The sequence below is a fragment of the Buceros rhinoceros genome, unplaced genomic scaffold (assembly GCF_000710305.1).
Source record: "Buceros rhinoceros silvestris isolate BGI_N320 unplaced genomic scaffold, ASM71030v1 scaffold3027, whole genome shotgun sequence".
In the NCBI taxonomy this organism is placed as follows: Eukaryota; Metazoa; Chordata; class Aves; order Bucerotiformes; family Bucerotidae; genus Buceros; species Buceros rhinoceros.
In genome coordinates this window covers 68,804-94,469 of record NW_010420294.1, presented here as the reverse complement: position 1 = coordinate 94,469, position 25,666 = coordinate 68,804, and the positions used below count along the sequence as shown (strand labels likewise).

At 38.7% G+C, this 25,666-nt stretch overlaps 1 protein-coding gene across 1 annotated transcript in view; it reads left to right on the top strand.

Annotated features, from left to right (window-relative positions):
- NEK10 (NIMA-related kinase 10) overlaps window positions 1–25,666 on the top strand; it is a 95,179-nt gene that overhangs the window by 13,188 nt on the left and 56,325 nt on the right. The window contains exons 13-22 of the mRNA XM_010139251.1: window positions 3,014–3,075; window positions 4,445–4,522; window positions 7,373–7,437; window positions 9,330–9,432; window positions 9,540–9,668; window positions 10,233–10,370; window positions 11,540–11,585; window positions 12,188–12,309; window positions 12,505–12,607; window positions 22,679–22,754. Of these exons, the coding sequence (XP_010137553.1) occupies window positions 3,014–3,075; window positions 4,445–4,522; window positions 7,373–7,437; window positions 9,330–9,432; window positions 9,540–9,668; window positions 10,233–10,370; window positions 11,540–11,585; window positions 12,188–12,309; window positions 12,505–12,607; window positions 22,679–22,754 (922 nt within the window). The remainder of the gene's footprint in view (window positions 1–3,013; window positions 3,076–4,444; window positions 4,523–7,372; window positions 7,438–9,329; window positions 9,433–9,539; window positions 9,669–10,232; window positions 10,371–11,539; window positions 11,586–12,187; window positions 12,310–12,504; window positions 12,608–22,678; window positions 22,755–25,666) is intronic.

Below are 25,666 nucleotides of genomic sequence, written 5' to 3'. Positions count from 1 at the left end.
CTCAAATATACATATATTAAATTTTGAGTTTAGCCTGAGATTATTTTTATTCTAGCGTATTTTTGTCCTATTCAAATTTACTATAGTAGATCAATCAATCATGAATCGATTATAACGGAACTCTTTCAAAGTGATATTTTAAAGAGTACCATCCAGGCAAGAATTCCTCAGTAGTTATGGAGAGAATCCCTATTAGAGGAGATTTCTTAATAACGTGTAAACTATCCATGCTGAAATTTTTTCCAGTGACTGTAGAAGGACAATACAAAATATCCTTACTAGGATTACATGAGCCTTTGCATGTATCTGGACAGGCTGGGTTGATGGGCTGAGGCCAATGGTATGAGGTTCAACAGGGCCAAGTGCCAGGTCCTGTTCTTGGGTCACAACAGGCTTGGGGGAGAGGGGCTGGAAAGCTGCCTGGGGCGGTTTGTTGACAGCAGGTTCAACAGGGCCAAGTGCCAGGTCCTGTTCTTGGGTCACAACAGGCTTGGGGGAGAGGGGCTGGAAAGCTGCCTGGGGCGGTTTGTTGACAGCCAACTGAATATGAGCCGGCAGTGTGCCCAGGTGGCCAAGATGGCCAATGGCATCCTGGCTTGTATCAGAAATAGTGTGGCCAGCAGGAGGAGGGAAGTGATCATCTTCCTGTACTCAGCTCTGGTGAGGCCACACCTTGAGTACTGTGTCCAGTTTTGGGGCCCTCACTTCTAGAAGGATGCTGAGGTGCTGGAGCATGTCCAGAGAAGGGCAACAAAGCTGCTGAAGAGTCTAGAGCACAAGTCCTCCGGGGAGCAGCTGAGGGAACTGGGGTTGTCCAGTCTGGAGAAGGGGAGGCTGAGGAGAGACCTTATCACTCTCTACCACCACCTGAAAAGAGGTGAATTGGAGATCTGTTTCTTCTCCCAAGCAACAAGTGATAGGATGAGAGGAAACAGTCTCAATTTGTCCCAGGGGAGGTTTAGATTGGACATTAGGAAAAATCTAATTTCCAGAGAGAGTGTGGTCAAGCATTGGAAGAGGCTGCCCAGGGAAGTGGTGGAGACACCATACCTGGAGCCATTTAAAAGATGTGTAGATGTGTTGCTGAGGGACATGCTTAGTGGTTGACTTATCAGTGGGTAAACACCTGGACTCGATGATCTTAAAGGCCTTTTCCAACCTAAATGGTTCTGTGATTCATGTGTGTGAAGGGTTATGACTGGGCTGGCCACTAGACAAATGACAGATGCTCTCTATTAACCCCTCTCCATTCCCAAAGGGGAAGAGAAAGGGAATAAGGGAGAGAGACTGGATTGGAAAAGAAAACTAAAACTGCTTTAATGAAAATAATAGCAAAAAAATGAAATATATAAAATATATACAAAAGCAGTGCCAAACCCAATCTCCCTGATGGCAGTCAAGTTGCCATCACCACTGATGCTGTGGGCAGGCACAGGGGAAGGCCCAGGCTGGGCTCAGCAGCAGATGGGAACCAGATTCAGGAGCTGGATTCTGGAACTGGATTCAGGAATGCACAGACTGGATCAAAGGCAGAATGGACAGAGCCCTCCTCAGACACCGGCCGTTGAAGAAGAGAACTTGATCCTTGTGATGTGTCAGCTTTGTATTGAATATGACATCTATGGGATGGGACACCTGGTTGGTCAGTGTAGGGTCACCTGTCCTGTCTGCTCCTCCCCGCAGGTGCAGCCTCTCACTTACTGCACCCCCACCGTGGCACACGGGATTTGCAGTGACCTTGGTCTGCACAGGGATAAGTGTAAGCAAGAGCCTTTCTGCACACCAGTCCCTGGTAGTAACTGTAAACACCAACTGCTGTCACTTCTAGAAGCAGACATGGTCTGTGAAAATACTCCGTTAACTTCAGATAGTGCAGTCACTGAGAAGAGACTGAGCTGCAAAGTGAAATCACTGAACAGAATTAGTTCTGTTCTAGCTCAAACCAGGATACTATGATTCTATGATCTTCCAGAAAGTTATATCATAATACATTAGCATTTTTGAATAATTTTTCATGAATGTTAACTCTTGACAAGCTGGTAATGTGAAATAAATTGCATACCAAAAGCATTGCCAGTGTGAAGCATATTTCTGTGTTAGTTCTGCCTTCCTTAAAGACTCCTAAGAAAGACTAAGCACTGAAATTACAGAGGTCTTTTTTAATTCTAGTTCTTGTTTATATTTTTATCCCTCTGGTGTAGCTGGTAAGCTTTTCTTAGCAGGGGGCCTGTAGGGCTGGCCTCTGTGGGGAGAGGCAAGGGATTGCCCTGTGGTGGACACACCTTTTTCCAGCTGGCTACACAGCAGATGTACTGCTGGTCAGAGCCAAGTCCATCAGTGAAGCTAGTGGTGCTCCTGTGAAAACAGAGTTAAGAAAGGTCAAAACTGCTGTGTGAACGGAGGACGAGAGGAAAAAAAATAAAATGGTGAGAAACAGCATTGCAAATACCGAGGTCAGAGAAGAAGGAAAGCCTAGGACATGCTTTAAGCCCCTGAGCAGAGATTTCCCTGCACCACACAGGAGGGACCTCAGTGGAGCAGGTATTGATGCTGCAGCCTGTGGCGAGGACCCATGCTGGAGCAGGGGAGAAGTATGAGGAGAAAGGAGCAGAGAGTGGAACAGTTACATACTGACTGTAACCCTCATCCACCAGATCCAGGTAGAGGAGTCAGGAGTGAAGAGTGAAGATGAGTCTGGGGCCAAAAAAGGACGGGGGGGAGGGGGTCAGGGAGAACATCTTGTTTTAATTTTTTTGTCTTTTGCTATTGAAATCTATTTTAATTGCCAATAAATTAAATTAATTTTCATCAAGTCAAGTGCTTTTTTCCTGTGATGGTAACTGGTAAACAATCTACTTGTCTTTATCTTGACCCATGAGCTTTTCCATCCTATTTTCTCCCTCTGTATTGTTAAGGAGGAGGAGTGAATGAGCAGCTAAGGTTAACCCACCACACTATCTGAATATCTTTATGAGATCTGGCTCTAAATGTTTCGTATGAACTTTTATTCTAGCCTGTTGTGCTGCCATTACTGAACTGGTACTCAATGAGACTAACGCTTACCAAGTCGTGCAGGTAGGAAAACTTCATTCAGTTAAGTAAGGCATTATAGTTTATAATTTGCTTTAACTGTTCTTATTTGTAACCATAATTTAATTAACAAGCAAAATGCATCTGAAAGGGATTGGAAAATATGCTTTTCTATAACTTTAGTGTCTCTTTTTGTTTGTACATTTACACACAGAGACATAGACACAAAGATACTAACATTTATCTAGGTGTCTGGGAGAATAAACAGCTTCATTCAGACAAGGTTGATTTTGGCTGGCATCTCTACCCGTATTCAAAATAGAATAGTAAATAAGAGCAGTCACGGAATTTACTGAGACATGCTAATTCCAAATTTCATTAATTTTATTCAAACAAACCCTGTGCAGCTTAATATTGGCATGTTGTTTCACAAATAATTTCTCTTTGCCTTAGAGTTTTGTATTTCTGAGATAACCTCCTGGCACTTCATCCCCAGGGTTGTGTTTCTAAACTGCATTTTAAAATGTAATATTTAAATAGAATCTATGGTTCTGAAAACCATTCTTAAAATGTGTGGTATGTATTCCAGCCATAGTGAAAGACACAAATATTTAGGACATTAAAACCAGCTAAAAGCTGTAGCCAGCTCTTATACTCTAAGTGTTAAGTCAGTGATCAAAAGTTAAGTCAGTGATCAATTGTTCAAAAGTTAGCTTAAAACCCGACTAAATGTATTCCTAGAGGAATTGAGAGAACAACGAGCCTTAAATAAAACCAGGAAGGATGTTTGTGTTTATTTAAACACTATTGGTTAAAAGGAAAGGAATGGAAGTAGGTCTAGAAAAAAATATTTTCTATGTATCTTAAGCATTAAAATTGTCAATAACCCATACTGATTTTGACAACTTTTTATCTGAACAGTGTAACTACGCGCATTTTAAACTGAGTCTGTTTTCATCAAAATGAAGTATCCCTTATTTAAATTTGAAATATTTTGAAAACAGTGTAACTCCTGGAGGACTTAGGAAATAAAAGGCTGATTTTAACAAAGAGTTTTTCTGCAGCCAATGTCCCCCTTTCAGATCAGGACATAGCTTCAAGCACGTTCATGTCAACTGTGTCCACCCTACAACAGCCTGTTACATTTTAAGACCTACATTTCCTTCACCTCTAGAGACAGAAGCATGGCTTCATTATCATTTGCGAGCTCTCTTTGCGGTACCAGTTTAAATGTAATGACAATTTGATTCTTACTATGTTTAAGTCATTAAGAGCTTATAATTTAGGTGTGCAGTAGGATGTTGAGAACTTGTCAACTGATATTAGCTTCTGTTTCATCTGAAGTAACATTGTTTTTTATTTGTGGCTTCTATACAAGGGCGTGCTGTTATTATTGACCTTTGTATGTTTCCAGGCAAATGGAATATATACAATAGCAAAGCTGATTTTACCGAACAAAGAAAGGAACGCTGGAAAAGCTAATTTATTACAGGTAACTCCCTTTATTATCATTGTGCGTTTAAAGCCCCAAACGGTCCCTGAGAAGTTTTTACGATTTTAAAGTTTATTTTAAAGTGCAGTAAAAAAATCTTACTTGAAGGGGAAAAAAACCCCAACAAAGCAAAACCAGTAATAACAAATGGCCCATGAACTAAAAGTTAAATAGTGACTCAATTTCTGGTGATCTGTTCTGATCTACTTTGTTTCTGGCACCTCATATAGTGTAAAGGAAAGTGAATATTTTTCTTTTGGTAATCTTTCTTCCACTTTTTCAGTCTGCCCAGCATCAGATCTTCTTTTTAGTGCCTTAGTTTTCATTAAAACTTACTGTAGATTTGACACTGTTTCTTTTTGGAGCATCTTACTGTAGCCGTTAAATAAAATGCAGGAAAACATCACATGAAGTAGAGCAAATTTAAATGCAGAATACACGTAGAGCTAATCAGCATAGAATGGCTCTCGGTTTTTGCATGTCAATACCCCCATCGATGTACTGGTTTGAGTCAACTTAAGCCAAAAGTTATCAGTAGTGTTTAATTATCATGTAGCTCTTCTGCAGCCTCTGTGAAATGGTGTTGATGTCTCTCTAAACTATAGGAAAGTAGCAGTCTGGGGTTCAGGGGTGAACATTGCTGCTGCTGCTCCATTTGCCCTTCTGTGAGCAAGTGTGAGGAGGTCCATAGCTCAGGTGAATGCAGTCAGGATGCTGCCTTTCACCTGGTCTTTGTTCTGGCATAGCCCTACAATGACATAGCTACTCAACTATCTAATTAGGTAAACATGCCTGTGTAGTGAGCAAAAGCGTTTCTGCAAAAAAAAAAATTCATTGTAGCGCCAGCTTTTTCATCGCAGTTCTTCTAGATTAGGGTTGGAGAGCAGATTCAGTGCATTACATACCTTTCTTCTGCAGTGAGGTTTTCAAGGATGTGATAAATAAAAATCTTCCTAGAGGGTGTATGAAACTAACGTGGAGTCTAAATAAACGCAGGAGCATATGCTCAGTACAGTTGCCTCATACAAATGTAAGGTGCTTAATTTATGCCCAGCAAGATTTTTAGATTTCAGCAGAATGTGTTGGAAATAACTCAAAAGAGATACTAAGCAACTAGCTGGATTAAACGTGAAGCCATGTGAGTTAATAATGGACATAATGATCACATTTGAAAATTAAATCTGTTTCAGGCGAACAGTAAGAAGCATATTTTTTTGAAACCTCGTTCAGCTTCTCACACTGCTGTCTGTATTGTCTTTGTCATTGTTACTGCTATGCAATACAGCTGCACCTGTTGGAATACCCTTTTTTCAAAATTAATTTCATAGGCATTTTTCTTAGTATTCTCGCAATGCTGGTCTGGTTTCTTTGCTACACCATTGTTTGTGTTTTTAACGATTAAATTTGCATCTTTCTGCCATACTACCTGAGTGACCTTACTTGGTTACTTCAGGGGTGGTAGTGGTATCACTCACTTATTCTGCATACATACCATTTATAAAAATCATCATGCCTTAACTGAAGCCTATCTATCTCAAATGTTTAATATTAATCTTACAATACTAGTGTAAGAAAGACAAATATTATTGCCATTTGAAATATCTGTTTATCTCTTTATTAATCTATTATTGTGTCCCTTCACTGATGGGATTTCTACAGTAAGATCTGTGTATAATCTCTGAAATGAAAAGCTTTCAAGTTAGCAACAATGGCCCAGCCAGTGTGGGTTATTTTGTACAGCTGAGACTGATTCTCAGTGGAATGTTTGATATAGCACACCATACTCTTCCTGTGATAAGGAGTTTACTTTGGACTAAAAAGAAACATTGTCTGCAAAAGAGACTGGTTCTTAGCAGCATTAATGTACGTTCCTTTTCTCTAAAATTTCAAGTATTCTGCTTCCTTCAAAGGTGGCATTTGGTCTTTATTTTCTTCATTTAATGCATTTTCTATATAGTGACGGATTTGTTTTAACATGAGGATTAATTCTGCCGTTACCGCTAAGACACAGTACCATTGTCTAAATAGGGATTGTCACGCTGGACTGTAGTGGTGTTTTAGTCACTGATGCAATAAAGTAATTCTAGACTATGTTAAAGGGATTTGCTATTTGTGTTGTTTTGGATATGAATACCTTATTTCCCTTTGGCTTACTTTAAACAATCGTCTTTGGTCAGCCATTTGTGTGCTGTATTACTGACTCTTGATAAATGGAATAAAGATGAGCTGTATAAAAGCATGCATATTAACTATGTGACAGTGGATATTTTAAAAATAAACTTTCATCAGTAGAGATCATCTTGAAACTAAGGTAAAAGAAGATAGAAACTACAGTACATAAAGATCTCTGTAAATATAATGAACTTTAAAATAAAAGTTGACCATTCTCTCTTTATCACTTTTCTTTTTTGTCCCTCTTTAGAACTTACAGAATTCCACACTGCGTTTTTCTGAAAAAATGTAATATGCTGTTCCTACATTACATTACAAAACCACTGATTACATTTACCATTTTCAGCACTGGAGAGGAGAGCAGGTCTCAAGTCTTGAGCTATCTGAAAATAAAAAGAGATGATTAAGACTGAGATGTTCCTCAGCGTGTGCTATAGCTATAGTTACCCACTTTTTAAAACTTTTTTTCCCTAAAAGGTGCTGTCTACTTTTAAAATACAGGAGGAACTTAATATATTTTTACTGTCTTCATTATGAGGTTAATAACTTAATCTCTCCAGTCCTATAAGTTACAAAGTTTACCAACGTGTTAAGTCAAGGGGAATCTTTGGTATTTATTAGTGGCTTTTCCATTTGTGTATAAATTTGTCATTAATTTAAGTATTTTTCCTGCTGTAGTGTTATGCTTTCAGAGCCCTGAGATTTCTCTTCAGTATGGAAAGAAATCGACATATCTTTAAAAGGTATGTTAACAAAATGTTTCATGAATCTCCCTCCTCTAGGATTGCTTTCAAAAGTTATCACCCCAGTCACAAAGACATGGCTTTTAAATGCCATTTATTTTCAACAAGAACAAATAGCAACGGGCAACTTCTGTCTTTCCCACAGTTACAGAGAGCCATTCCTGCATTGCATCAGTCAGTGCCAGCCTACAAGATATAGATGTTCAGTATGGAGCTTCTATTATATGCATGTCAGAAGCCCTAGCTCTGTAGGGGCTCCTTCCTCACCCGTGGATTGATGTTTTAAGTATGCTAGCAACAGATTTGCTGGATAGCAGCAAGTAACTGGAGGCAGTAAATATTTTTCTCTGAGCCCTCCATTCCTTCACATGGGAATGACTTTGTGCCAAGCTAGTTTACTTAGGAGTGTTACGGAAAGGTTTGCATAAATAAGGAGAAAATGTTTGTCATCTATTACCCATTTTGACTCGTAAGATGACAGTTTTACCAGGTTGGCTACAAAGGCTGTGTAAAACCTGACAGTTTGATCTGTGGGATTACGATAGTGATCATACTGCCTAGGAGGTCTGCGTGTCAGTTGTGTTTCTGTATGATTTTATTCTGTACAGCCTCCAGGACTCCTGTTCTTGGCAGGCCCCGGCCGCCCCGTGCCCGGGTCTGTGATATCCTGAGGTAGAGCAGCGACTCTTTCATGGGCACCCCCTTGCCGTGGGGAAGGAGCTTGCATGCCCTTGTGAGGTTGAGAGCTGTGCTGGTGGTGGCATGTGCCTCCGGTGGGGTCTCCCAGGCCAGACAGGTCTCAACTGAAGGGTCAGACAAAGTGTGTCCACGGGCAGGATGGGCTCACTAGCCTTCGGGCAGCCATCCTAGGAGAAGGACAACTCTGACTCCGAACCCGGGCAGATGGAGCTCGTTTAGCCCTGTAAGGCATCCATCATCTAAGAGAAGGATACTCTAACCAAACCTATGACCTGGGGACTCCGCTGTCACCGTCCAAGCTCGCTAGGCCCTGGCAGATGAACCTCAGGTGTAAAGGGTGGAGCCAGTTCCGTGCACGCTGCGCCTCACCTAAAAAACCCACCGCGCAGGCCTGAAGGGTGCACTCATCGCTTGCAGTGAGCCTGGGAAAAGCCCTTCCCAGATCTTCGTTCGCGAAGCCAAGTTGTGATGATTCTGTATCATAAATTACTAGACTTCTAAATATAACTTCTGTGTTCTTTTGCACTGAAAGGGCCCTAGTTTGTAATGAATGTTCACGGTTGGTGTTAAAAAGTGATAAATCTGGACTAATTTGCTGTCCTTTGTTTCTCCAAACGCCTTAATATTCTGTATTTCTACTTCTGCCAGAACTTAAAAAGAAACTGACCTTCGCAGTTAAACAGGTCGCTAATCAAATGCTGCCTACCATTTTTTACCTTTTGCTATTCTTATTCCTCTTATCTTTTAGACTAGACTTCTTGGACAAAAATTCTGTGATGAGTGTCATTATTCTTTAAATGTGTCAAATGTTAATCCTATCACATAATGCATTACAAGAAGGAACTCAGATAAAGTAACAACGATGATAATATAAAGTACTATAAGAAAAAAAATAGGAAAATTACTGTATACTCAGGAGATGCATTGACTTCAGAGAGGATTATACTTGTTTGGAGAACAGGCATTTCTGTTAATACCCAACCAATGGAGGCTGAAATCTGGCTTTTGAAAGGTCCTTTAACTCCTGTGTATGTAGTATTAGAGAGTTAATATCTGAATAGATTAAAGTAAGTGTATTATTTAGAAGGTTCTAATGTAGAGTTGTAGTAATAAACACTGAAAAGTCTGTGCTGTGGATTAATAGTTATTGTGTAGACTGCTTCTAAAATATATTGAAATTTAAAACTTTGTAGGCTTTTCCCTACTGGCTTGTTTGAAATCTTCATTGATGTTGGACATTATGTGCGTGATATCAGTGCATATGAAGACTTGGTATCAAAGCTAAATTTATTAAAGGTAAGTAAAAACTTTCACAGGTTTAAGAAGATGTATTCTTTGCACATTCTTAGCACAAGAAAGGTACAAAATTTTTAATATTTATTTGCCATTTATTTTATATCCAGGAGGATGAATTGAAGCAAATTTCTGAAAGTATTGAGAGCATGAACCAGAATAAGGCACCTACAAAACATATAGGCAATTACACAGTTTTAGAGCACCTTGGCAGTGGAGCTTTTGGAAGTGTGTATAAGGTAAACTTCCTTTTTAGTATTAATTCACAGGTTTAAGAGGAGGTTTCATGATGAGGGTCTAATACCTCTTCTAGACGCTAACGTCCTTTGAATTTCAGTAGGGGAATGCAGGTGCAAAAAAGCCTTTATGGATCCGGGCTTGTTGTTAGTATTTACCGTGGTTTTGTCTCCTCTTGTATTTGTATGATTGACCAGTGTTATATCTTAGGTTTCCTACTTTTCTTTTAATTCTTTCCACAAACAGCATTTCTGTCTGTTGCAAAGGCTAGCAGATCTGTGTAAAATCAGAGAAAAATGCTAGCTTGCTTTGTCTGAAAAGCAACGGTGGACACAGATAATGCTACTTCCAACACTGTGGCAAGTTCAGCAGTGTCCTGCTAACCTGTACTGGGGATCTGCAGTCCCTGTAATTGTGGGGCTCCAGTTCGTTTGGCTAATCACATCATACAGAGAAAAAAGCTGTGATTGTAACTTCTATGAGACAGGTTTGTACTCCGATAGCCATAATAATGTCTTTTCTGTCCCATCCTATATTAATTTTACAAGGTTTTATGGTTTCCATAGGTTAGAAAACACAATGGACAAAATCTCCTGGCAATGAAAGAAGTCAGTTTACACAATCCAGCATTTGGAAAGGACAAAAAAGATAGAGAAAGCAGTGTGAAGAACATTGTCTCTGAATTAACCATCATCAAAGAGCAGGTATGTCTCATGAACTCTGTGGGCATGTATGGGCATTCTGCTGTTAGCATTATTAACTGTGAGTTCTCATATGGGAAGCTGCCTAGTGGAAAATGACCCAGGGATGTTAGTCAACAGCCAGCTGAATATGAGCCGGCAGTGTGCCCAGGTGGCCAAGATGGCCAATGGCATCCTGGCTTGTATCAGAAATAGTGTGGCCAGCAGGAGGAGGGAAGTGATCATCTTCCTGTACTCAGCTCTGGTGAGGCCACACCTTGAGTACTGTGTCCAGTTTTGGGGCCCTCACTTCTAGAAGGATGCTGAGGTGCTGGAGCATGTCCAGAGAAGGGCAACGAAGCTGCTGAAGAGTCTAGAGCACAAGTCCTCCGGGGAGCAGCTGAGGGAACTGGGGTTGTCCAGTCTGGAGAAGGGGAGGCTGAGGAGAGACCTTATCACTCTCTACCACCACCTGAAAAGAGGTGAATTGGAGATCAGTCTCTTCTCCCAAGCAACAAGTGATAGGATGAGAGGAAACAGTCTCAATTTGTCCCAGGGGAGGTTTAGATTGGACATTAGGAAAAATCTATTTCCAGAGAGAGTGTGGTCAAGCATTGGAAGAGGCTGCCCAGGGAAGTGGTGGAGACACCATACCTGGAGCCATTTAAAAGATGTGTAGATGTGTTGCTGAGGGACATGCTTAGTGGTTGACTTATCAGTGGGTAAACACCTGGACTCAATGATCTTAAAGACCTTTTCCAACCTAAATGGTTCTGTGTTTCTATATAGCAGGGCTTCCAGCTGCTGTTACTACTTTTGTCTGATCAGTACAGTATCAGCCCCTTTTACCTGAATGCTGCCAGTGATGAAGACGTTCTTACTATATTGTTAGCAGCAGTGTAAATGCTTGTTACCGAAGATTCTTACATGCAGGAATAATTGCCTGTCTTCAGACTTCATTTATTCTCTTTCAGTTATTAAAGGGAGTGGGTAGGAATCGAGCAGTATTTTCTTCTTGTTTGCTCCAGTAATGTGCAACACTTTCTCTGTGTTTGGGGTAGCAGTGAAGGTCTGCTGTACTGCAGTTCATAAAGATTTGTGGAATCCTTCCTTCCAGTGTGTAGCTAAACATTATAAATACTGCACCATCAGTTTAACTGTTCTAAACAACTACGTTTCTTTCCTCATTGTAGCTATATCATCCAAATGTTGTACGGTATTATAGAACCTTCTTGGAAAGTAAGTATAAATGCAGAGGATTACCACATTGTACATGATGATTACATAGAAAGATATAATAAAAGCACTTACAGCTTGGAAGGAGTGTGTCAAGCTTGAGCAATAGATGCTAATAGTTTCTTCAAGAACTGCTACAGCTCTGGCAGTCTTGTATGCCTTTAAAATTGAAAAAATGGTGAGAAATAATATTTATATTTGTTTATCAATAAAACTAGATGCAATGTAAACATGTAGAAAGCATTATTCTCATCCTATAGAGTTAAAAGATCCAAAATTTAAAACTGTTATGCTAAATAGGGAGAAAATCTACAATGACTAGTAGAAATGTAGATTGCTCAGCCATACTGTTTTGATTTTCTTTTTATGCTCAGTTGCCTCTTGAGCATAAGACAGTGGATTCGTTATAGCTGCTGTAATACAAATTGAGGAAAAAATGGAATAACAAGGAGTGGATCTATGATTAAAATGTGTTTGTCTGTACAAATAAATTTTAAAAAATAAAAAATAACAGCTTTTGAAATACATTTTAACTTCAGATACTCTATTTTCAAATGCCTTCTGTATGGACATAATGCACTGTTAATTAATTTTCTTTTATGTAGAAGACAGATTGTACATAGTCATGGAGCTCATAGAGGGAGTGCCATTGGGAGAACACTTTCACTCTTTGAAGGAAAAACAACAGAAGTTTACAGAAGAAAGAATATGGCATATATTTATCCAAGTGAGGGCCTCCATTTTTTTTTTTGTTACCAGGATTTTCCTGCATGTAATTAGTAGCACTATTTATGTTTGTAATAAATGACAAAGCGGTGCTTATTATATCAGGTGCTAATATCAGATATGAATTTAATTTTGTGTGCCTTTATTTAGGTTGTACTTAAGAATCTTTGTAATGCTCTTTCTGTTTGTTTTTAAGCTTTGTCTAGGTCTTCGTTATTTGCATAAAGAGAAGAGGATTGTTCATCGAGATCTCACTCCGAACAATGTCATGCTGGGGGATAAAGACAGAGTTACAATTAGTAAGTAGAAGTACTTTACTGGAAGAGAATTTCCCATGATGTACGTGAGTAGAATTTCTTCACTGAAATTCTCAGAAGGTTTCAGATTACCCAGCACTGGTCGCCATACTTGGAACCTAGTAAATCACTGCACTCTTATACTATAGTGTAAAATAACTGCTAATTTAAACTTTGCGATCTTTGCCACCAGGCGTTGTCAGCCATAATTGTATTTTTTCAGCTCTGTATGTCAAATATGACAGAGAAGATGATTTAGCCCTAAAAAAATTAAACTAGAGTTATGCCTTGGGGCCTGTTTTTATTTAAATCAGCAGTAATATTGAGATAACCAGATTAGATAACAAGTGCTAATGAATGTACAAAGTATAACAGCCATCTTTTCTATCTCAGTTCTACCACGTAATTGTTTAGTATTGATCAGTTGTTCCCGGTGATCAGCTGCAGTGAGGTGCTATTTGTCTAAGCTTGTAGTAGAGAATAGTCTTGATGTATGCTTCTACAATCTCCACAGTAGGGAGGAAGGAGTCTAGGCAGGTTTCAGGCTAGGCTTTGAAAACAATGTATGTGTGAATAGTATAAAGTATGACAAGTCTTACTGTTTGAGTGCGTTAATGCAAGCTGGTATGTACCGCAAGCCTTACAACTAATTCAGATACTGTAGTTTTTCAAGTTCTCAGAGGACTACTGCATCCTTTCTTACTGCTCAGCGCACAAAACTAAATAAACAATTTGAAAACTGCAGAGTTGTTGTGAGCAGTCTTTTTGCAAAAGTCAGTCTCTCGTCTTTAAAAATAACAGGGAAGTGTAGACATATGCATACACCCAACCACAAAACACTCAACTGTAGTAGGTAAATATATTTAGCAACTGTTTTTTTTATAGTAAATATTCATACCTGATATACGTATTTAAATACATTCATTATTAAACTGTATGCTAAAAGCCTCTGATTCTTAGTAATGATACAGTCTGAAAGAAGGTGATTTACAGAGCCTTTGTCCCTGAGTGATGAAAATAAATATTGAGAATAGAATATTATTTTGAAGTATCATACAGTTGTATTTTATATCAACATACTGCCACTGAGGGGCACTCTTGTCCTGATTTAACACCTTTCCCTTATCACTGTTCCCATCTAGACATAAAATGTAAATATATTTTGAAATGTAAGCTCAAAATTGCCCTTGAAAAGCATTTGTATTTCTGTCAAATATTTACAGGAATTGAGAAAATTTGGAAGAATGAAACTTATTTTGAGCATTTCAACAGTGATGGTTTAAAATTACTGCAATTTTTAAACAAACACTTTATTTTGTACTTTAATTAGTATCGATGTACATTGTATTTTTGGAGGGGGCTGAAGACCTTTTATCAATTACTTCTGAATTTTACTGAGCCTTGTTTTTTTACAACCTTAATGAAATTAAGAATAATTTACTTTTTTTCTGATGGTAGTAGATATGTACAGTGTTGGTGCATGCTGTGGTATTATGCCTAACTCATACAGTCCATGTATGCTAAAGGCTGGAGCAGTTGTGATCTTGATAATTATACATCACATTATTTGTGGATGTGTACTTTCCACTTGAGAATTTCAGTTGGTTCAAGATGAAAGTCAATAAAAAATATCAGATAAAGGTAGAAGTGTATGCTTGAGAAATCTTAAATCTTCCTCTGCAGTGAATTTAACCTGTCACTTTTCTAAAAGAAGATCTGCTCTAAGATCTCAGAACTGTACTCCTATATTACAAGCTGCAGTCATGGTAAAGAGATAGAGTTAATCCTTCCGATTTCAAAACTGTCCAAAACTTGTCTTGATCTAACTAGAGTAATATTCCTGTGGACTACTGTACTGATTTTGACTGGGATACAGTTAATTGTCTTCCTAGTAGCTGCTCTATTGATGTGTTTTGGAGTTAGGGTGAGAATAATGTTGGTAACGTACTGATGTTTTAGTTGTGAGCAGAGCTTACACAAAGTCAAGGACTTTTCAGCTTCTCATGTTGCCGTGAGAGCAAGCAGGCTGGGGGTGCGCAAGAAGCTGGGAGGGGACACAGACAGGACAGATGACCCAAAATGATCCGGATATTCTATACCATATGGTGTCATGCTGACTATATAAACAGAGCTGACCCGGAAGCCACTGCTCAGGAACAGGCTGGGCATTGGTCAGTTGGTGCTGAGCAGATGTTATTCATCTGCATCACTTGCTTTTCTTGTTTTATTTATCTCTCTTTTTGTTATTTTCCTTTTCATTACAATTATTAATAATAACAATAATAATAATTTATTTCAATTATTAATCTGTTCTCATCTTAACCTATGAGTCTTCTTAGTTTTACACTTCCAGTTCTTTCCCCATCCTACCGCGGGGGCGAGAAGCTGGGAGGGGACACAGACAGGACAGATGACCCAAAATGATCCGGATATTCTATACCATATGGTGTCATGCTGACTATATAAACAGAGCTGACCCGGAAGCCACTGCTCAGGAACAGGCTGGGCATTGGTCAGTTGGTGCTGAGCAGATGTTATTCATCTGCATCACTTGCTTTTCTTGTTTTATTTATCTCTCTTTTTGTTATTTTCCTTTTCATTACAATTATTAATAATAACAATAATAATAATTTATTTCAATTATTAATCTGTTCTCATCTTAACCTATGAGTCTTCTTAGTTTTACACTTCCAGTTCTTTCCCCATCCTACCGCGGGGGCGAGTGAGCGAGTGGCTCTGTGGTGCTTAGTTGCTGACTGGGATTAAACCACGACAACCAGTGAAGCAGTGTTGTGTGACTTGTAATTAAGATAGGGCCTTCGACAGTCCAAATTATTTTGCTCAATAAGAGAAGTCTGTGTATCTTATAATACTGCTTTTTTTATTATTCTCCTCAATCAATCCTTCTGGAAATAGTAACTTTTGTTAATCTTTTGCTATGAGAACCCTCAGGCTGACAATATTAGAAAGGAAGTTCATTCCACTGTAACTAAGATTCTTCATGAACGTTGTCTTCAGAGCGGTGCCATAGTTTCAGACTCTCATGGTGGATTTTGATTTAAAAAAATTAAGTGAGCAATACACTGGAGCAAAGTGCTTCCGTAAGCTAAGACTTTCACTCTGTGCATGGCTATGCAGCAGCCCTAACAATGAACGGCTTTGAGAAAGTTCTGGGACCCAGAGGTAGGTATTTCTCTCTGTGAATGTGAGAACTGAGCCACTCACATTCCAAATCCCATGAAGAGCTCTCATACAGTTTCCTTTTCCATCAATGTAGTGTCAGAGATATTCCCACCTATCTGTCAGCACAGAAAAAAAAACGTGCTAAAGAATTGTGCTTGCTTGTCCTGAACTCATGGAGAGATGTTCTACAGGTGGCTCTTGTAGAACAAATCCAGCAGAACTTAGTAGGCAGGGACCTATGGTGAAACGTGGCTGAAAACTAGATTTCATACAGGCAGAGAACTCTGCAACGTACCTGGCACAATGTAACATTAAGCTATCATTTCTAGAAATGATCTCTGAATATCATCTCTGTTGGTTTTACTGAAAAAAAAATACCTGAGGTATTTGAATCTCTATAGTCCTACTGTATTTTCTTTTTCTTAAATACTGAGTGTGATTAGACACTATCCTCATCCAGGTCTTTGTTTATTGTTTTGTTTTTAAACTTAGGCAAGATATAAATGAAAGTCTTAAGCCTCAAAAGTACTTCATTCTAAAGTGAAGATTATATAACTACCTTTGCATTTCCTATGACATCTTTTACTCATGCCAATTAAATCTGAATCATCCCAGTCTTTTTCAGTCTCTCTTAAGTTGTCTGTTGTTGCAAATGGAAACAGATATTTACAATGTGATGCTAGTCAGGCCAGTGGTGATGTTTCTGACTGTAGAGAACCTTAAGCACGCTGTTATGTAATCTCTGGACCTGCCCACCCTACTCATTTGTTCCATTTAATCTCTGACATAAATTTGATAGGAAGAGGACCGTAACTACTATCCCTTATAGCATCTAGTCATAATTGATTGAGGTACAAGACTATAAATATTAAATCATGTTAACCTGCAATTTCATAAACCATCTCATTTTACATTGGTAGAAAAGTGTTACTGAAACTGTACATCTCTAGTTAGGTTGAACATGTGATTTACAATTTCTGAGACAAAAAAAAATGTAGAATTTTAGGCACAGCCTGAATGAAAGTATTCTTGTCTAGTGTTTTAGAGATTAATTGAACCAATATTATCTGTGGCTCTCAGTTTAATCTGCCAAGCTTTTCTATATAAGACATTGAGAATTACAGTTTTCTGTATTGAAAATGTATATCTGCTTTTATTGCAGCTATATTTTACTGCAGCTGTATTTTGTTTCCAGCACAGCATATTTCTGTCTAGAGTTCCATAGCTGCATCTATTTGTAGAACAAAACAGAAGACTCTGTAGATCATCACTTTTTTTCAGTGTCATCTAGTTGCATCAAGGTTTCGGTCTTGATGGTCAAAGAAGGCCATGTGGAATCACTTTGACACTTTTCAGGCCTGATATTAAGAATTGCGAAGAATATGCTTTTCTGTGTGACATGCTCTGTTTAATGTTTAGTACATGTGATACAATAGGAGCAGAAAGGATCTGCATGGAACTAAAAGCTAGGATTCTACAGCAGTAGAATACTAGTTTTGAGACAACTCATCTGTCTAGTATGTTTTGTTCATAGCAGGAAGCCATGAGATGTCAGAATGGTGAAGCGAATGAGACTTGAAAAGTTCAAATAGCTGCTGGATGCTGGAAGAAAGCTACCTGTTAATTTTGTAATTCAGAATACTTGTTTGTCAAGTGCACTTGACAAGCACCTATTGGCTCTTGATTCTGCCATGCCCAGAGAAGCAAGTGGCCATGAGGTGAAGTGGATATAACTAGTGTCTGTTGTGTGTTGGTCACTATATTTTGGAGTCACTTGGGTTAGTGCTAGGGTTTTTTTTGCAGCTCATATGACTCATTTAACTAGTCTTCATTATCAGAATTGCTACCTTTGATACTAAGATTCAAGGAAATACTTGTAGTACTTTTCAAAGCTTCCATAATAGGCTAAGTGGAATATTCCACTTGTTTATGTTCACACTGTAAATTGAAAATTCTGGACACTATTGGCAGATAAATAGCACAATCACATCTCTTTCTACAAATCTCAGTTCTAGATGTAGATCAGTGCCAGCGTTCTTAGTGCAGAAGCTACAGCTTCACAAAACTGACAGTAGACTGATTTTACAAAGCGTTGATGATAGTGCACTGAAAGGAGAGTGATAGAATAGCGAGAAGGTGTATTTGGGAATGGTGAGAAATTAATTCTGTTCCCATTCTACTGGTGGAAAAGAATAGAATAAGTATGTACCACCACTGAGTAAATTGCAAGTTATCTTCATTTTAGGATATGCTTTTATGGAAAATAAAATTCTCTTTTTCTCTTCCAGATCACTGTAACTCAGTAAGTTGCTGACAAACTTTTCTGATTACAGTTGCAAACTTGCTGAAGAGAAGCAAAGCGATTTTGCTAATCCTGAGCCTTTCAGACTGTTCAGTTGGGGACACAATGAAATTCTCATCTGAGTAGGTCCAAAGTTCACATATGTGGTGAATTTAATAATCTATTCACACTCACCCCACACACACTCCTTTTTTTTCCTTTGCTTTTGGTTTTTGTGTTCATATTTGAATTTAGAAAAAATTAATGGTATTTATAAATAAGGTTCAAATATAAATTAAGGCAACAAATTGGCAAGTGTGAGATCAGTGTTATTAAGATGTAGTTTCTGGAAATTTTTCATCTTGTTTTTACTGTAGAAGATCAGTGTGCTAGGTGAAATGGGAAACAAAATGGCAGATGAAAAACCAGACTGTCAATAAAGAGAAAAAAAACGTTGCAGGTACCTAAAATGCTCATTTAAAGAGACTGCTAAGATTTAGAAAGTTTTAGGAATTCAGCTACTGAAGAGATGATTCTGTAGGAGGTTACGGTACTAGTCAAGTCAGCCTGCTCATTTTTTCATGATTCGCTTTTCTCTTCATGCCCTCTTCCCCAGCATGATAATGTATTCTGAAACAATCTTACTTCATTATCACTTACTCTGCTACACTAAACACAATGTAAACAAGTGAAAACAAGTACAGAATGGCATTGTAGAATCTGAAAGATTGTCACTGCATCATTTTGTGTTAATATTTCATCCTATTTGAGGAATGTCTTGCATGGTTGTTTGACTGTTTTTTAATGAATTAAAAAAATGTTTAGTTTCTAGATTCCTGATATACAGAGGAAAAAACCTTCAAGGCTTAATGTTTACAATCACAGTACAAAATCTAGTCAAATATAATAATATTGTTGAGAGATATGACTGTTGGTAATTAACTGCTGGTGAAGTTGTGTGTCTAGTTGTAGGTTATAAAGATCCATTTAATGGTGAAAGTTTGTTAGTTTTATATTGTCTTTGAGCAGACTTAAAAATAATCTTCATCTTCAGTGAAGGCTGCCAGCTTCCAACCATTAGAGAAATTACTGATAAAGAAATTACATGACTTGAAGTTGCACAGTAGACAAAGCACCAAAAACTGCTACCATGGAAATTTTATTTAAGAAAAGTTGTTTGCTAGATGGTTGTACCTACCATTCTCCTCAGTTTACAGACTCTCCTGTGTTACAATATGTTGTAGTGGTGATATCCATGTCATCCACGTGAACCTGAAAAAAATTAAAGTAGTGTTTAAAACCAGCAAAAAGTATCATTTTTTCAGTGTGATGTGCAGACGCAAGCAACTAGGAATTTGCAGCAACAGACAACTCTTTTTTGGGGAAGACAGATGGATCTTCCCACTGATGCCATTAAAACTCCAAGACTGCTTCTTCATGGGAATATGCCATCCATTAGTATTTTGGTTTTCCTTCAGCTGTACCACTGCTTGTTTTAATTTGGGTCCAAAAGGAGTGGTGTGATAATCTAACTGTCAAAATGAAGGGTTTTGTTATATTTGGGGGGTGAGGGAGTTGCCTGTCTAATGCTGATTTTATTCCTGCATTGCAAGACTACAGAGGGCAACAAGTGGTAGACAGTTCAGTGGTTTTTAGGACTGCAGTGTCAAGTCTGGCCTGGATTAAAGCAGTGTGAAACTAGCCTGGAAAAAATGTGAGCTAAACTCATCAGCACGCAAGTGCCAGATGAGCTGGTTTCCAGAGACAGTGCAAGAGAGGGGCAGGACTGGTCTTTTTTAGGGCAGAGTGTTGCTAGCTCGTCTTTCTTGTAGAATCTTGCTCTGAATCTCTAAGACAGGTTTATAATTTCCCCTTTGGATGGACTGATGCAGCATGCATTTCTGCATCCTGATGTTGCCGGTGGCTGGATGTCCTGCCCACCCTTCCTTCTGTTTTGTGCTTTTCGATTTTGCTCTTATGAGCCTTTCTTTGATTCATCTAATTTACTGGTTTACAAAGCTTTCACTGGCCTTCTAAGTATGATTTTCTAAGGGCTTTTCTGTTTTTCTCTGGCCACCTTTATTCTACTGATATTTATTATGATATTGTCAGCATTGTTATAGTTCTTCCAGCAAGTGCTCACAACACTTCTGTTGATTGGTAGGTTGTTTTTTTCTGTGACTGAGAAGGGAAGCTGTAGGAGAATATCTGGAAGCTCTGAGTTTTGTATTTCATTCTGAAATTGGTAAGATTTGTGATCAGATGCTTCTGCATTCACACAGATCTGTATGAACTGGATGGGACTAGTTTCCAAGGAAGGGCCCATTCTGTGCTTAAGAGCTGTAACAATGCTTGATGGAATTAACTGTATTGCTGGAATTAACTGTAGTAAATTGAGATAGTTCAGGAAGAATATTTTAATAAGAATAATTTCGAATTTCAGAAGTGAACGATAAGATCATAACATAAGAAACGCTAAATCAGATCAAAGATTTATGCAGGTCTGTCTCTGCTAAAAGCTGACACTTGGGTAAAGTTCGTAGAAAGCTGAGCAAGTATTGAGGTATCTTTCTCTAACAATTCTGTTCCAGCTTCTAAAACATGTACTGCTATGGTGTGAAGCTCTTTCAGGAAACTGCCAAATATGAATTGTTGCAAGCGTTCCTCTTTAATCAAGCCTCAGTTCACAGCCGAAACAACAAATACCAGTTAATAGGGTCATCTTTGTGGTTGGTCATACCTTCATGTAATGGTATGGGAGGCAGGCCCCTCACAAGTCTCAGAAATTATTTCATTTGTTAGTTACTCTAGCAGATTGTGGCATCAAATACCAGTAAAGAATCTTGGAGTATTAGAAGTTGTAGAACAATTTATAAGCTGCAGGCAGGTGCCTAAACAAATGCTAGCTCCTTTTCGTTCAATTCTGTTTTATGGGCTTGAAAAAGCTATGAAAAATCGTTTATGTTTAATGTAAAACTGGTTGTCCTGTGCTTTCCATTCCTTAGCCCTGGCTGCACCAGTTTCATTTAGGAGATTCTTGCTGGTGTCAACATGGTTTAGCAGAATTTGGAAAAACTAGTTTGTTCTGAGATAATCACTAATGTTCTATTAAAATAGGCCACTTCCAGAATGGAGAGGTCCAGCTCTCCTGTTTCCTTTCCTAAATCTTTCAGGCACCAGGAGCTGAGTTGATTGATTGATGTAATGTCTCTTCTTCATAGAGTATTATCTGAAGGATTCCAAAGAAAGGAATTTAGAATGGTTCACCCTGATTAATTCGGGGAAATATCAACATTGCAAAAACATCTGGTCCTTCTGGGATTAGTATTCCCTGGAGTAAACGATCTGAGGTCTGTCTTAAGGGCAAAGGGAAGGCTTCTCAGTGATTCTGTTAATTTAGCATTATTTCCACTTACATTTTCCAAGTACTGCAGAGCTAGTCCTTGTCTAAACATTTTGTTCAAAGACAAATGATCTATGGCCTGGTTACCTAGATTTGGCTTTCATAGAAAAGGCTCTTTCTGAATGTGAGAGATACTCCTTTTCAGACCCTTGAGGCTCGTACTGAGCAAGAGCCAAGAGAAACTGATTTTTCTTACCTTTGTCTCTTCTGATCTGCAGCTTTCCTTGAATAGCAAAAACCTTTTGAAATAAAATGTTCATGAACAATCTCACTGTGAAAACAATTAGAATAGGAATGCTACGGGCTCTGTCCAAGTGCAACAGGAGCCTTAAAATATTTTAAACAGTATTATTTACCACACAAATCTTCCTAATTCTGAAGTAGTATTACAATACCAAATTTATTAACAGACTTTAAGTGCAATGATTTTCCCTTGTTCTCTGTGCTTGTATTTAATAAAGTGCAATATCTCCTAGCTGTATTGTTGCATTGAGGCAGCACTAGAGTATTGAATTGAGAAAAATTAACCGTTTGCGTGGAACTGAGATTAAAAGTATCATCTCTAAAGACTGTGTGTGACAATTTTGTGAAAGGCTACCTGTTAATCACACAAAAGGCACTTATAGTGATATAACTGTACGATCAACTAAATGTACAGCTTTTGTCACAAGGTGAGGCTAATATTCACCACTGTTTCTCTATTATGTCTTGCTAAACACAATCTTTGAACATGAACTATTCAGACATTAGACCACCCCGAACGCCTTTGAAATTAGATTTCTGAGAAAGTCTGCCCTTCCCAGCTATCACATTTGAAGAAAAATGAAGTAATATTAACTTCATGACATTATTTTTTCTATTAATTTGGGCATGAGATTACTACATATTAGATACTTAATGTTGTCATGCAGTTTATTGGAATATCTTAATAGAAACCTGATACTGGTCGTGTAGTTTGGATTGAAAGCATCAAAATTAAGTTTATAGTATTTTTAAAGCTGGTAGGCCTGATTCAGATATAACTTGTTGATTGATGTGGAGGTAGCAAGATAGTATGGTCCAGTACAGTGAAATGTATAAGATAAAAAAAAACAAAACCAAACCTCCCTTCTACCCTTTCCCAATTTTTTAGCTGTTGTGAATCAGCACTGATTGTTATGCAAAGAGGGTGGTTATTGACCTGTGAAACTTTTTTTCTTTATTGTAGCTGACTTTGGGCTTGCAAAGCAAAAGCAAGAAAACAGCAAACTTGCATCAGTGGTGGGAACCATTCTGTACTCTTGGTAAGTACTGCTGCATACAGCATTCAGTCCAGTGACTTTCATCTTCATGGTTAGATTTTTGGAGCAGACAGGTAAGTTACAATGGAGTAAGGAGGAAGGTGCAAGTTACCCACCCACCACTACACTGCAGTAGTTGGTTGCCTGCCTATTTTGCTGTTACCTATTCCTGCAGATGTTGGTTACTGTGGGCTAAGTTGGTGTAAAAATGAAGTAACTGCATTTGTGCGGTACCTTACTCATGTATCTATATACTTACAGTCAAAGAAATATGTTTTCAATTATAAAAACATTTATGTAAACAATAAAAATTTAATGGCTTCCAGAATCATAAAATCATAGAATGGTTTAGGTTGGAAAAGACATTTAAGATCATCAGGTCCAACCATTAATCCAGCACTGCCAAGTCCACCACTAAGCCATGTCCTTCTGCACCACATCTACACATCCTTTAAATACCTCCAGGGACGGTGACTCCACCACTTTCACAGGCAGCCTGTTCCAATGTTTGACCACCCTTACAGTGAAAAAATGTTTCCTAATATCCAACCTAAGCCTCCGCGGGCACAACGTGAGGCCGTTTCTTCTCATGATACTTGAGAGAAGAGACTGACCGCCCGCTTGTTACAGCCTCCATTTGGGTGCTTGTAGAGAGTGGTAAGGTCTCCCCTCAGCCTCCTTTTCTCCAGAGTGAACAACCTCATTTTCCTCTTCCGCTTCTCATAGGACTTGAGCTCGAGATCCTTCACCAGTTTTGTTGCCCTCCTTTGAAATGGCTTCAGTTACATTGCAGGTGTGGACAACTTACCTTCTGAAAAATGTTTATGTTGGTGCTAGTGGATTTGTTTTAGATCAGTAGGCATTTGGTTTTAATAATTGAACTGAAAAAGTGTTTTCTGAAGTTTGAAAATTCCAGTGGTGGAAAAGCATGACACATTTTTTTGCAATTTAAACTTAGTAAACGCATATATGACTGCTGTCAAATTTTGTCTTAGACAATATGTTATTCAGTCTGCTGAATGAGCTGCAGTTTCCTTTGGAATCCCATTTGTAAGCGAGCCAAAGTGAGGAATCATATTGTGTTAAATTGCGGTACCAATATATCTGCCTAAGTTTCTATATTACTCCTAACTTGTTTTCTCAAGAGCATGGAATAGGAAGCATTTTCTATCCAAAAGGTTCCCCTCAGTATGTAAACAGTGTATGTAATTGAGAGTATTGTATGCTTGTCAGATTCCCTCAGGCAAAAGTAATTGTGGGCAGGACCGAGTATTGATTTTCGTGTTGCACGATGCATAAATAACAAACATACTCATTAATTCGAGGTTCCTGTATAGCAAAAGTAATCTGGATAAAAATCTGAACTGTGGGAAGCACGAGGTAAGTGAGAATTTCTGTTGAATGAAGTGCTAGTATCAGAAATCAATTAAGGAATTGATAATCTGTGCCACAGTTCTGTATCTCTCCATTTGCAAAATTATTGGTTAAGCTTTGCCTACCCTAACCACTGTTTTATTAAGGAAATATGTTTACAATGTGTTCAGCTGAAGCCTTGGAGATTCAAATATCCCTCATTCCTGTATGGGCTTGTTCTAGCTTCTTTGCAGCACCTTTTTACATACAGCTGCTGTTCCCTCTCTATAGAGTCACTCTGTTGCTTCTACTCAGAGTCCAGCATTCTAAGGTCAGAAGATCATTTTCTTCTTTAAGAGACTTTTTGATGCTCTTGTTCTCACTATTATATATCACCAATTTTAGCTCCCGTAAATAAAGTGAAGATCATTTGGCATAGGGAATAGAAAAAGCAAACTACGATGACTGACAAACAAACAAGCCAAGAATGTTGCACAGCATGCAGTCTATACTCTAATATTGTTTTGTTTTCGTAAGAACTTTTAATTTACAGTTTACCTGCCAATAAGGAGAAAAACCTAACAGAACATTATATCCTAATGTTGTGGTTTAACCTCAGGTGGCAGCTCAGCACCACACAGCTGCTCACTTAATCACCCCCAGTGGTACTCATGGGTTAGGATAAAGACAGTTTAACAGGTAAAGCAAAAGCTGTGCATGCATGCAAAGCAAAACAAGGAATTCATTCACCTCTTCCAACGGACAGCCACCTCCAGGAAAGCAGGGCTCCATCACACGGAACGGTGACTTGGAAACATGAACACCATCGCTCTGAACATCCCCCCCCTTCCTATTTCTTCCTCCAGCTTTGTATGCTGAGCATGACGTCATATGGTATTGTCCTGGTTTGAGCTAGAACAGAATTAATTCTGTTCAGTGATTTTAGTTTTCAGCTCAGTCTCTTCTAGCTAACAGCACCTTCTGAAGTTAACTGCAGAAAGGCTTTTGCTTACACTTTCTGCCGTTAAGACCAAGGTCACTGCTAAAGCCTGTGTGCCACAGTGGGGTTGCAGTAAGTGAGAGGCTGCACCTTGGGGAGGAGCGGACAGGACAGGTGACCCTACACTGACCCACATGGTGTTCCATCCCATAGATGTCATATTCGGTATAAAGCTGAGGGGCAACAAGGGTCAAGCTCTCTTCTGGCATCTGAGGAGGACTCTGCTCTTCTGCGTTTGATCCAGTCTGTGCATTCCTGAATCCAGATCCAGAATCTAGCTCCCGCATCCAGTTCCCATCTGCTGCTGAGCCCAGCCCAGGCCTTACCCAGTGCCTGCCCACAGCATCAGTGGTGATGGTGACATGGTTGCCATCAAGGGTGTTGGGTTTGTTATTGGTTTTGTATATATTTTTTTATGTATTTCATTTTTTTGCTATTATTTTCATTAAAGCAGTTTTAGTTTTCTTTTCCAATCCAGTCTCTCTCCGTTATCCCCTTTCTCTTCCCCTTTGGGAATGGAGAGGGGTTAATAGAGAGCATCTGTCATTTGTCTAGTGGCCAG